Source organism: Apodemus sylvaticus, chromosome 16, assembly GCF_947179515.1.
Source record: "Apodemus sylvaticus chromosome 16, mApoSyl1.1, whole genome shotgun sequence".
Taxonomy (NCBI): Eukaryota; Metazoa; Chordata; class Mammalia; order Rodentia; family Muridae; genus Apodemus; species Apodemus sylvaticus.
Window position 1 is genome coordinate 31,961,353 of NC_067487.1, and position 12,696 is coordinate 31,974,048.

The 12,696-nt window shown below is 42.2% G+C and overlaps 1 protein-coding gene across 1 annotated transcript in view; it reads right to left on the minus strand.

Moving 5' to 3' along the window:
* Adamts12 (ADAM metallopeptidase with thrombospondin type 1 motif 12) overlaps positions 1–12,696 on the minus strand; it is a 304,796-nt gene that overhangs the window by 70,851 nt on the left and 221,249 nt on the right. The window contains exons 14-16 of the mRNA XM_052160107.1: positions 11,959–12,079; positions 3,589–3,833; positions 2,546–2,684 (exon numbers count right to left, since the gene is read on the minus strand). Coding sequence (XP_052016067.1) covers positions 2,546–2,684; positions 3,589–3,833; positions 11,959–12,079 — 505 coding nt within the window. The remainder of the gene's footprint in view (positions 1–2,545; positions 2,685–3,588; positions 3,834–11,958; positions 12,080–12,696) is intronic.

The following is a 12,696-nucleotide window of genomic DNA, read 5'->3' on the forward strand; positions in this document are numbered from 1 at the left end:
ACTACCAGGTAACGCGGGCATTCAGCATTTTGTGGAGAACTCTCTCGCTAAGCCTGGTGCCAACTGGGAACCTGCAAGCAACTTTAATAATAGAGGACAAAGCTAAAGCCCCCAAAATATGAGAGGGCCCAACCTCTGCAGCTGCACAGGGTAGAAAATCGACTCCGGTTAGGAGAGCCGCAGAACGGGAGAACATTGCATTGGCCACTGGTGGCGTACAGCGGGAAGGCTGAGAGATCTCTGCTCTCCTTTCTATGCCTTGATAAATAGTTTTATTATCCTTTTTTTTTTTTTTGGTTTTTTGGATTTGTTTTTTTGGAGACACAGTTTCTCTGTGTAGCGCTGGCTATCCTGGAACTCACTCTGTAGACCAGGTTGGCCTCGAACTCAGAAATCTGCCTGTCTCTGCCTCCCAGAGTGCTGGAACTACAGGCCTGTGCCACTACCACCCGGCTGTTTTAATATCTTTATGAAGTCTTGCATCAAAACGTGTCTTCAAGGGTTTATTTGAAAAGAGTGAAATAAAACATTTTCCAGTGTTAACTACCCACCATTTCCACTTGAGAAATAGACTTAAAAGGCCTCGGGGATGCTGCTAGGGTACCCTGGTTTTTGGGATACCTATCCTCACCCTGGTTTTTGTAATTCCCCTTCTACTTTTTGGTTCCTTGTGTTTTCTCTTCATTTCCTGTGTTACTCTATATTTTCATAATGTAGAAAGTTTTCACTTAAATATAATAGCAAACATCGCTGAATGGTTCAGTGTTCTGTCTCCTGTTTTGACATTTTGCATTGTGTGCACTGTGTGAACATCAGTATCTCTTCCTTTGTGTTTCTTGGGTATTAACATAGCCATGATTTTCTCTGCCAGGGCCAGAGCTCTTCGCATAACTGCAATAGACAATGTGGTGAAGTTCACAACATCACTAGGGAGATCCCCTTAAGGCAGGGACGGTACTGAAGAATCAAGCTGTAGCAAAAGCAATGTCTAACTGACTAAGGGTATTCTCTTTCCTACCTAACTTCAGATGCAGCTTTATGGTCACTGCAAAGTCCAGCCGCTTAGCTCTTTTGTCCCGTGATGCTCTGAGATGCTACACCTAAGCTCTTTATATCTTGAAACACAAGAGGGTGGGGGATGCTTTGCCTCGCAGTGGAGTCTCTGATAACTAGCACTAGGTGAAGTTTTAGTATGTATGGTCTGGGACAAGTAATTTAAGTGCAAAGTTTAAACATGAATTTCTCTGAGAGCTGAGAAGAGGGAATCACAGGTTGAAAATGTCCTTAGTCCTACATTCACAGTGACTTCATTTTTCTCATGAATGATCCTCAGGGAAAATACTTTATATCCCCATTTATCTCCTGCTAAAACTGCCTTTTCTTCTCTGGGATCCTGGCCCACACTGGGCCATAGGCCAGGGCAGTGCTGGAGACAGCCGTGGTAATCAAGGATGGATTGTCTGTGAACTCCCATGTAACATCAGTCAGAATGCACCTCTGGCCTAGGGTGAGTTCTACCTTAGCAGTTTCAAAAGCTCATATATGTGCACAAACAAGATCAAAATATATTATATATGTGTATAATATATAAAAATAAAACATTAAAAATGAATGTTTTAGGGGCTAAGGAGAAGGCTCTGCCTTGTGTACTGCTCTCGCAGAGAACTCAAGTTCAATTCTCTGCATCCACATTAGGAGGCTCACAGCTGCTAATCCAGTGCCAGGGATCCAACACCTCTGGCTCCTTCAGACATATGCACAAATATGCACATTCACCATTCCCACATACACATAATTAAAAATGAAAATAGACATTTTATTATTATGAGTTCCAAAATCTATATGGAATTCTTCAAGCTAAATCTAGGCAAAGAAGAATTGTTTATGAGCTAGATTTTGTATGAGCCAATTTCTGACTCTGGACTATAGTCCACGATTGGTCCCTGGGGTAGGGGAGGAAGAGAAGAGGCCAAGTAGCATAAGAAGGAAGCTTGTAGAGAACCATGGCTTCCTGGCAGATGTGTCCTTCATTTTGATTCCCCTGGCTATATTATGCATCTTGGCTGTCTGCTATGCAGGTGTTCTGCTCTTACAGGCAGTAGATCCAGGACAGAGGCAAGGAGTTCCAGAACAGACCCAAGTGTGGTCCAAAGACCAAACCAGAAATAAAGCTTCTGTGCATGACATTATTTCAAAAGCTACTGAAATGAGTGAGCCTCCCCCTCCCACACCAAGAGGCCTGCCCTCTGCCTGCAAGGGCTTGGCAAACTTCACACATCACTTAGGCAATGCCTGTATTTTCCAAGAGTCCTCTCTTGCCTTCATATGTCCCAGTCTTTGTGAGGGAGTGGTACCCATGTGATGAAAGCAGACCAATGAGATGTAAGCGAAATATCTATTCTTCTAAGCCACACCCACATATTCACTGTTTGAAGGGACCCCTTGGGAAGATCATCAGACACAGAATGAAAACGTTCGCTTAGATCACCTCTTTCTCCTACTCCAAAGCTAGTGGGGTTTCCAAGTGGAAACAGCTGTTTCTCACCTGTTCCACATGTTACACTGCATTCTGTCCAGTGGCCAAACTGCCAGACGTACAGCAACTTCTCCACGTCATTGTCAAGGCCGTCTTTCCGGATTGTGTACTCATACTTGATACCAGGGTTCGTCACCTGGAATAGTAGCTAAAATTTGAGAAAGGAGTTGTGTCAAACTCTGTCATGAGTATCAACTGTAAAGCAGACATTTGAAAAATATGCCCAAGAGCTAGGGAGATGGATAAGAAGCTAAAGTGCTTGCTGTGCACCCATGTAAAAAGCCAGGCCTGGGGGCATGCATTTATAATCCTAGAACTAGGGGAGCAGAGATAGGAGGACCTCTGGGGTTTGCTGGCTACCAGTCTAACAGCATCAGCAAGTGCCAGGCTTAGTGAGAGACTCGTCCCACAAAAGTCAAATAAAATGAGGCAAGCAATTGAGAAAAATGTCCCAACGGACACTGAGCTTGGGTATATATATATATATACACACTGGTACATACATGTAAGTACACAAAACATTACAGAATGCCTCACACTTAGATGTAGTTATAGAAGTATGTGTTACAGTGAGCGCCACTAAAAGGTTCTCCACCTATGTCTTTATTTACATCTACTTTTTCTTTCTATATTTATAGAAGTCTCTTGCCATTTATTAGCTAAAATATCATGGCAATTTACTAAATAGGACATTTTAATCACATGATCATTACTCTGTGGGATTCAGTCAAGAGGTGCCCTGCATACTTACTAACTTTGTGAATAAGGGTGCATGCCTTAGTTTCCTGAAAACCACATGTTAGCACTTCATTTTGTCACTGCTGCTGGAAAGCCACACTAAGACATTTCTAATACATAAGGAACACATCAGCCTGAGGACTACATTCAGGCCTTCGAATGGATGGTTTTGAGGTCCTAAATTTTGTTCCTGGGGCTCCAACAGTTCTAAAGAATGAAGAAACAGCACAAGCTCTTGGTCCTAGTATCAGTGTCTGGTGTGAGTAGGGTAGTACTGAGCCCACCGGCTGCTGCTCCCTTCCCTTCCGTATTACCTGGAGCCACACTGACTCGTTGGTGGGGCCTGGAGCCATAAGTTTCTCCAGATCTCCTTTCCTGTCATACTGGAAAACGGTCCCTGCCAGTTTATAGTTTCCGTTCCACTGGATAATAAACCCCCCGTTGAGGTAATATTTTTCCGGATCTTCGCTCCTAATGGCCAGGAAATTGCCGGCTGCTTTGATCTCCATCACCCTTATATCCCTTGCGCCTTTGGGAATAAGTCCGATGTCAATGTAACCTAAGGACAAAAGAGACAGAAATGAAGGGGTGCTGGCTTCTCAGCTAACACAGCCTGCTGTCCTCACTGCAGCATCTCCATCCTTCAGGGCCCCTGGAGGGTGGCTAATGGGACAGGAAGAAGCACCAACTAAGAAGAATTAGAAAGAGACTAGCCAGCGACAGAATTCTCCGGAGAGTCAGATGGGACACGGAAGATTTGTGGCCCACGGAGCATTGATTTTCTTGTGTGATTCTATGTGAATGGTTCAAAATGTCTGAGCTCCAACCTAGCTTCCTGCTGCCATCTCCCCTCCCTCCCCTTCTTGTTCTTGCCATCAGATTACCTCTCCCAAGCAATGCACAGGCTACATACTTTTCTTCCTTATCATCGACATCATGTCAAAACCAGCTTCTTAGATGTAATTTAACCTGAATTGCTGTTCATTCAGACCTGGAAGGAACCTTAGTTCCACTGATTGCCACCTGGCTTGGTTCAATCAGCCCAGGATGGAAACCCTTAGTTCTGAGCCCTGCTCTCTCGCTATCCTGTCTGGCAGGAAGCCTTCCCTCCTCCTTTTCTCCTATGTTTTGCAAAATTAACCAATTTATAAGTTATTTTCAGTGCTCTCCTCCAGGCTTCTGAAGAACCCATATCTATTTTGAAGCATTGATCGGCTCCGGCTGCAATCTTCTGCTTAGTGGTTGCCATGGTAGGGGCCACACTGGTGAAAGAAGAGGCTGACAGTTAGCTACTTATGCATCCATGTTATTCGTGCTTCTTAGGAACCATGACTTTATAAGATGGAGGGAAACTGGGCTTTAAGATGGCCTTGTGTTCCAGCTTGTGCATTGGGCAGATCTTGCTCCCTGAATTTCAACAGTTCATTAAACTCCCTTGATTCTCATCTGCACAATGATAGTCCACCATTTAAATTTTTCTTTTTTTTATAGGTTGTTTTTAAGGCTCTCTCTCTCTCTCTCTCTCTCTCTCTCTCTCTCTCTCTCTCTCTCTCTGTGTGTGTGTGTGTGTGTGTGTGTACAGGCTCAAGTATTGTGAGCTTGAGTTTCATCTCACAGACTCAGGGAAGTTATTGGATCCTACGAAGCCTGACCTTATCTGACGCCATTATCAGGATGTAGTAAAAAGAAGGAAGTAGGGCCTTGCAAGTCAGTTGGTTACAGTGTACTCTGAAAATCTGATTGTCATATGATTAACAGCCTCTGCCACATGGTCCTGTTGCCATGACATTCTGCTACTCTGGGACAGAAACAATAGAGCCGGAATAAGTATGGACTGAAATCCCTAAAACCATAAGCCAAAACAAGTGTTTCCTCCCTTAAGTAGTTTTCTCTTGGATGTTTGTAACAATAATGTAAAGCCGTGACTGATACAATTCTCATCTCTGTCACCTGAACATGCCTACATGGCTTTACCCTGGTAGTCAAACCCTATGTGAATCTTGAAACAGCTGGTTCAACTCCATTTGGCTTTCATGAATTTGTGTGACACAGATCATTCATACAGCTAATTCAGGAAAGACATTTATCACATGTACTTAGAACCAATGAAAATTTAAAAAATACTTTTGGGATATTGTTCTCTGTAACTATTGTCTGATTTAGGATATTACATGCCTTCACACTGCAGAACTCACCATAGAAGAAACATGATATTAAATATTACGTCTACCACCTTGCTCCTAGCTTTAAATAAAAAAGGAAAATGTAGAAATCTTTTTTATAAGTTTGCTTTTTTTCCACATAAGTGAAATTTATAAAATGGTAAGTAACTATCACAGACAAACTAGAACTGGAGGAATGCTAAATGTCAGATAGAAACATGTAGTGATTAGCTATGCTTCTCTGACTGCTTGGAGATAAAAAAGGAATTGGTAGGGATACATCTTCTTGCATCTTTCCCATAGTAAACACTTTCCACTTAGAGAAAAATTGAAAATATAATATGACCTGAAAGAAATCGTCTCTGGGTCTATGGAGACCACTCAGAGAAACTGCCCATCACATCCCTGCCTACAACACTGTGTTGAGGATAGGACAGAAAATCAGCCCTACTTCTGAAATATGTCATCTTACTGAACTGTTTTTGCAACACACACACACACACACACACACACACACACAAAGAGAGAGAGAGAGAGAGAGAGAGAGAGAGAGAGAGAGAGAGAGAGAGAGAGAGAGAGAGAAATTGATCCACTCACTGGCATGCTTGGTCTCTGATCATTGTCACTTCTAATATACAGGTGCTCATAAAGAGACCACGTGACTGAACTTAGGTAAACTGTCTACAATGGTCTGCTTGTCTTTCATAAGATTGATGGTGTCTGCTTGTGGTAATTAAAACAACACTCACTAGAGGCCTGACGCTCACAATATATGTGAGGAGCTTCCTGAGGAAACATTAAGTTTTTAAATGCATCTTCTGTCCTCACTTGAGAGCAGTGACATGCAGGTGTCTGGCTCAGATAGTTCTGTGTTTAATATGGGTCACAGGGTGAGAAAAAACGCAAAGAAATCAATGTTCCTAAAAGCTTGCTCTAGTCTTCATTATTTCAAATGTGTCACATTCTCCTAATACATAGTGAGACAATGCAACTACCTTACTAGAAGCCAGGCAGAAGGGAGGGTCACAAATGGCTAGTACCTTCTTGTTCTTACTTTTAGGGCAAAGGGTTAGAATGATCTTCAGCCCTGGAAGGATTTTAGCCAGGATATGAAAATTCTGGTGTGTCTAACTACTCTCTCCTTTCTCCCCTTCCAAACCAACCTAAGGCTTCCTGGGAGACAACAACAGTATAGGGTGACAATATCCAGTCTCTTTGGGTACGTGGGTTCTGAGACAGTCACAGACCCTCACATCTCTCTGTGATGTTTTCTTATGTGGTCCTCCTATCTACTTGAAATTTCTTCTCCAGGCCCTTATTCCCTTAAGTTGGATTAATTTTATGGCTGGTAGCACTGAGCTAATCTACAGCATTTTCAGTTAATCTGTATGTTTTCAGAGAAATAGACTTGTTAAGATGTTGATCTCCTCATAATATTTTACCCATCCAAAGTCATACAACTGTCTCTGTTCTCCTATGTCAAAGCAAACACAGTGAACTTTGTGATGTAGCATTCAAGCAACTTTAAGTCTTAAAGCAATGTGATTTCTTCCCAAAAGTATCTCTTCCCCCCTAATCCCTTAATAGGCATGTTACTTATTCCTAAACTACTATATCCGTTCTCCTTATGCCTGTACAACAGATGTGCTTAGAGGGCTCCCCTCATTCAAATCTTCTGCACATACATTGTTGTGGAATTAGGCATACAGTAACAGCATGAGCTGTGGGTGTTATCTATCTCTAATGTACATTTCACTTCCAACCAATAAGATGGGTGACAGAAACAGGTGAGGCATTACTGTGAAAACTAAGTGTATGATTGTTTGTAGATGGGGTCTGGTGAGGCTGGTGGGAGCTGGTGAGCTCTGGGCTACCAGGTACACCTATCATGTCAGGAAGATGCTATTATATGCCAAAATCTACCACTCCAAACATATTGATGCTGGTATAAAGAATTTATTATAGGTCAGGGACTTCCTTTGTCCCTTTCTATTTTCTAAACTGAAGAATTTTATTTTTATTTTTCTATGCTTTTTATGCAAATGAAACTATAAGTGAGGTACACTGATCAGAGAAAACTCAGTTAATTTAAATGTTGTGCTCTGAGTTGTAATAGTTATTATACATAACAAATCAATTAAGCTTGTGTACTGTGTGTGTGCATAATTAAATATTCATTTAATTCATCGCTCAGGGTGCTCAGCGATGGTGGTCCCTCATTCCCATCAACAAGACAAAGAAGACCGGTCTGAGCAAGGCCAGAACTTAAGTATAGTGGCTGCAGCTTAGGAAAGAAGTATAGAGAAGCTAAAGAAGGAAAGAGAAACAAGCCAGAGCAGTGATTTTAAGAAGCCAAGGATACTCAACAGTGTTAGAAAAGAGAGCTGAGTTCAAAGACACAGTAGACAAGAAACCTGACATCAGGGAGCTTAAGCAGTAGAAACACATCGAGGCTGAGGAAGTTGGAGTCCACAGGGTCTAAACCAATGAAAATTGGCCATGAGACTGGGGAGATGATTCAGCAGTTAAGAGTGCATACTGTCTGAGTTTGGTTCCCTGAAACCCACTTCCAGCCTCTGTGGGCACAGCACTCAGACACACACACACACACACACACACACACACACACACACACGCGACAAAACCCTCAAATCTTTAAATTAGGCTGTAAATTTTTATGATGAAGATTAGCTTGGAACATCTTTGAGGAGAAAACAAGCAGCTTAATGGTCCACCAATTTCCTTTTGAAGCAGAAATTTTGTTTAATTTGCATCTACAGGTCAAATGCCAGGCCAGCATCCATTCCCTGTTTCCTCACTGATGTGAAACAGAGATGGCAACTGAGAGAGTGGCTCTTTTTTTTTTTTAAGATGTATTTATTTTATATATATATGACTACACTGCAGCTGTGTTCAGACACACACTGGAAGAGTACATTGGATCCTTTTACAGATGGCTGTGAGCCACCATGTGCTTGCTGGGAACTGAACTCAGGACCTCAGTGCTCTTAAGCGCTGAGCCATCTCTCCAGCCTGAGAGAGTCACTTATATTCATTATGCCTCAACACATGTTCAATTGTTTCTAGGGTAATCAGTAAATGAATCAACAAGTTAGGCAGCTTTACCATCTGGATGTAGTATCTGACACGTTGCCTCAGGTTCCTTCTAACTCCAGATAGTTCTCATCACAGCAATCATAGTGCTACCTTGTCATGTTAATGCTTTTCTTTTTTCATGAACAATGGAAAAATGAAGGCACTATGGGGTGTTATAAGAAGAGAGGCCTTATATACCCCAAGTCTGGCAAGAAGTTGAGGTCAAGATGGTATCATCTGGTACATGGCATCACATCTACTGAATAAGATCTTTCCACAGAGAAAGACAGGAGTTTTATTTATTGGAATGTCATCCCAAGGAGGCAACAAATATGGACAATTTTTTTTGAGACTGTGCAACTTCAGCACAAAGATATCCACACACATAGTCAGCCCTAAGGATATCAGGACTACAAAGAGAAAAAAATATCAGTCAGGGTCAGTAGGGACTTCGGAAGTTGAGGTTTGGGGGATGGCTTCCTTGAGGCTAATGGTGTTCAAGATCCCAACCTCATTTCTTGTCGTTTTAAGTCTGCATCATCCTTTCTCTTTCTTTAACAACAGACAAAAGAATGTGGCCAACACTTCATGCCTCTAAAGCTGAAGCTAATACCAGCAACTGCTTCCCCAGTGAGGAAGAAGAGAAGGGGGGAAGAAGGATTGGGTCTGACAATCATAAACATTTTAATTGGAGACTACGTTTCAATTGAAATACTTTTGAAATAATTCTTGTAAGAAGAGCTGTGAGTAAAAGAAAAACATTGATGTGGCCAAAACCCAAAAAGAGTAGTTTTATTTCTTATTTTTTTCTTTGCTTTTTTCGAGACAGGGTTTCTCTGTATAGCCCTGTAGTTTTATTTCAAAAGACCTAAGAAATCAAAACAAAGCAATAAGGGAGAAAAAAACCCAACTTAGAACAGCCAGTTGGTTGCTGTGCCTTGTTAGCAAGAGAGTTTGAAGTCAATTTTAAGGAAAAAAACTCATTTTACCTAAATTTCTGTGAGCACTTACCAACTACATACTCCAGATAGAGATTATGGTCATCTGGAGTTAAGCCAGGTAGAAACAAAGACCAAAAGATAGTATTGTTCCTGGTCAATAATTACATTAAGTTAAGTGAGTAAAACATAAGGTAAGGTCTGGCAGCAGCACAGGATAGCTGGAGCTTAAAGTCGGAGAACTCCCTCTCTGACTTTGGACTTCACACGAAGCCCCTACAACAATTCAACATAAGTGCACTTCGGTGTTCTTTTGCAGCATGCCCCTGCTCCATCTGCATGGTGGAATAGTGGTAGGCAACGTCTTCTTCTCCCCTGTGTCAAACTTTGTTAAGCATGCAGCAAAGACTGGTTTTGTTAAGTATCCCATGGTTTATGGATATGAACCTTCTTACTACATGTTGCCGTCCAGGGGGAAACTCAGTGCATGTCCTCTGTGCATTAGGAGGAACAGGATCAGAGATCTATGAGAAACCTCTAGGCAAAGGCAGTGTAAAGGTGCCACCAATTCAGCGGTACCAAAGAGCACTCAAGAATTTCAAGCAGCAAATGGAAGAGAGAGAACTTAACACACAGTCTTAGGGAGATGTCAAATGCTCAGTAATAGCATGTGGCTGGGAGTAGAGGCCAATCTGTTGTTGTCCCCTACCCCTTTGTCATCTCCAAGAGACTAGGAAAGAAGAGTAAAAACAAACAATAAATAAAGCGACAGCAGAAGGAAAGTCCATTTACATTTACTAAGATATTAAAAGGTTAAATGGAGAAAAGTTAGGAAGGACAACTCAGGTCATCATGTAAAATATGAGACATGTAAGATTCTCAGCAAAGCAGAGACCAAAGCTACAGATCTTTATGGTGAAACAAAACAGGTTAAAAGAAACTCAGTTTTCGTTTGAGTTTTTATAACTTAGGTTAATATGACCATATCTAAATAATAGAAAATATCTACAAAATGCCTTTGTTTAGATTAAGAAAATACAGCCACCACATGATGCTTAATTATAGTTTTTAACACATACTGGCTTATCATTCGCACGCCCAGCAAGCAATTAAAAAGATGTGTTTCATCCATAATAAAGCTATCAGCGAAGAGAGGAAATGCAGTCTGCCAACGGTAATACTTAAAGGGAGGGAAAGAATGGTCAAACGTCAAAACTGAAAAAATAAGAATAGAATTTAGGTAAATTTGGACTAAGTGCCAGTATGTTTACTGTGGGGTAATGGATCTTGTAATCAACTGACAAAAACACCCAGTTCTCTTGGGTTCACATTTAAGTACTTCATCCTGAGTAGTAGACGTATCTAGGAGAGACAGATTGATTTTTTAGGACCCAGAAACCAGTCCCCTTTTATAGCTGAAGGTGAGGATCATTTCCGATTCTGATGTTACCTCTAGGCAGCAGGCCATGCTTCTTTCTTATCCAGGATCTGGATCCAAAACCCAGAGAACTAATTCCCACCACCACAGCCTGCTCAGTGGGAACCGCTGATGATCATCCCACGTCTACACTCTACAGGTGGGAAATGCAGATGTACACGTACTACGTCTGAGCACAGGAAAATGCAGATGTACATGTACTATGTCTGAGCACAGGAAAATGCAGATGTACACGTACTGTGTCTGCGCACAGGAAAATGCAGATGTACATGTACTGTGTCTGCACACAGCTTGGTGATCTGCCCCTTCTTGTCTGCCTTCCCTTCCCTGATGCTTTCAGGTCCTCTCATCCCCTAAATATTTATTTATATCTGAATTCTCGTTCCAGATTCCATCTGAGGAGGCTCAATTAAATAACCCTGAGTTACTTTCATCTTAGGAATTTAGCAGCTAGAGATCATGGCTGGTACAAAGGTATCATCAGACCTCCTGCTGATGAAGGTAAACCTGCCTGGTCATGGAGGGGTGAAATGAGCACAGAGTCTCAGCACACTCTCCTAACTCACCGGTAGTTCAAAGGGCTGCACAGAGAACTCTGAACACAGGAAAGGAAGAGTAAAGCACGGGATGTTAGCTAGAAGAACCTTCCCAAGACTCGTAAGAAAGCACTGTGTACTTCCTGCCTTCCTCCATGGTGCTGGCTTCTTGGTCCTCACATACAGAATCCCCATCTTCCCTGTGTATAACTTCATGTCTCCCTGGCTTTTGGTGTATTCTAATGCCATTGTCTTTATCCTCTTATGACGCATGTTCTCAAGGAGGATGTCCTCCTAAGGACCACACTGCTATCTGTTCCCCTGAGCAGCCACCAGCCTTTCTGGGTCAGTGTGACACTTCCCTGTATTTTCTTAGCAACAGTTGTTCCTGTAACTACCAAAGGGAGCTTATTTCTTGAAATTTTACAAGCTATTTTTAAAACAAGAAAATTAATTTGTTTTGTTGTTTCTCCAACATTGCTCAGTGCTTCAGTTACTTGGGGTTGTCTCTTACCGGATCCTTCCTTCTGTCTAAACAGCTTCTTCACGGTCTGGCAGGCAGAGCCATCTCCAAGGCACACCCCACAGCGATCCTCTGTAGCATTGGAGTCAATCTCATAGTCACAGCCAACCCTCTGCAGGGAAGACAAGGCTGAGTGAATGACATAGCTAAGAGACATCATCATACCTGCCTCTACTTGGGACTTCTTTCCCACTTTATTATTCATAGTCTGAATGCTTGTTTATTTGTCTTGGTGACAGGCACGGGGATAACCAAAGCACTCTCCTATTGGCACAAGAAATAAAATAATCCCACCTCAGCTACGGAGGGACTAGCTTCAGGACAATCAACATTTTCAGATACTCAGATGCCTTAGACAAGGGGCATAATGTTTGCATATAACCTACGCACACCTTATATTCTTCACATAATCTCTAGGATAATTATAATATCTAGAGGCCACATCTGCCAGAAAATCAGGTAGACTGCCTCTGGAAGCTTTCTCTCTATTTCCCCCTAGATGCAATCTCCCAGTTTCATCCCTCCGACTGCAACAGAACACCAGCTGTAGTCTTTAATCACCTCTGCCCAGATACCCTGTGGACCCCACAGATCATTCCCTCCTAATTTTCCTCCCTATACTTGTTGCTGTATCCCAGCCCCAACTCCAGCAGGTACCCCTGCTAACTACAGGGCATGCCTGCCTGCCAAAACCCTAGGTGGACTGCCCAAAGACTTGCTCCTTTCTCT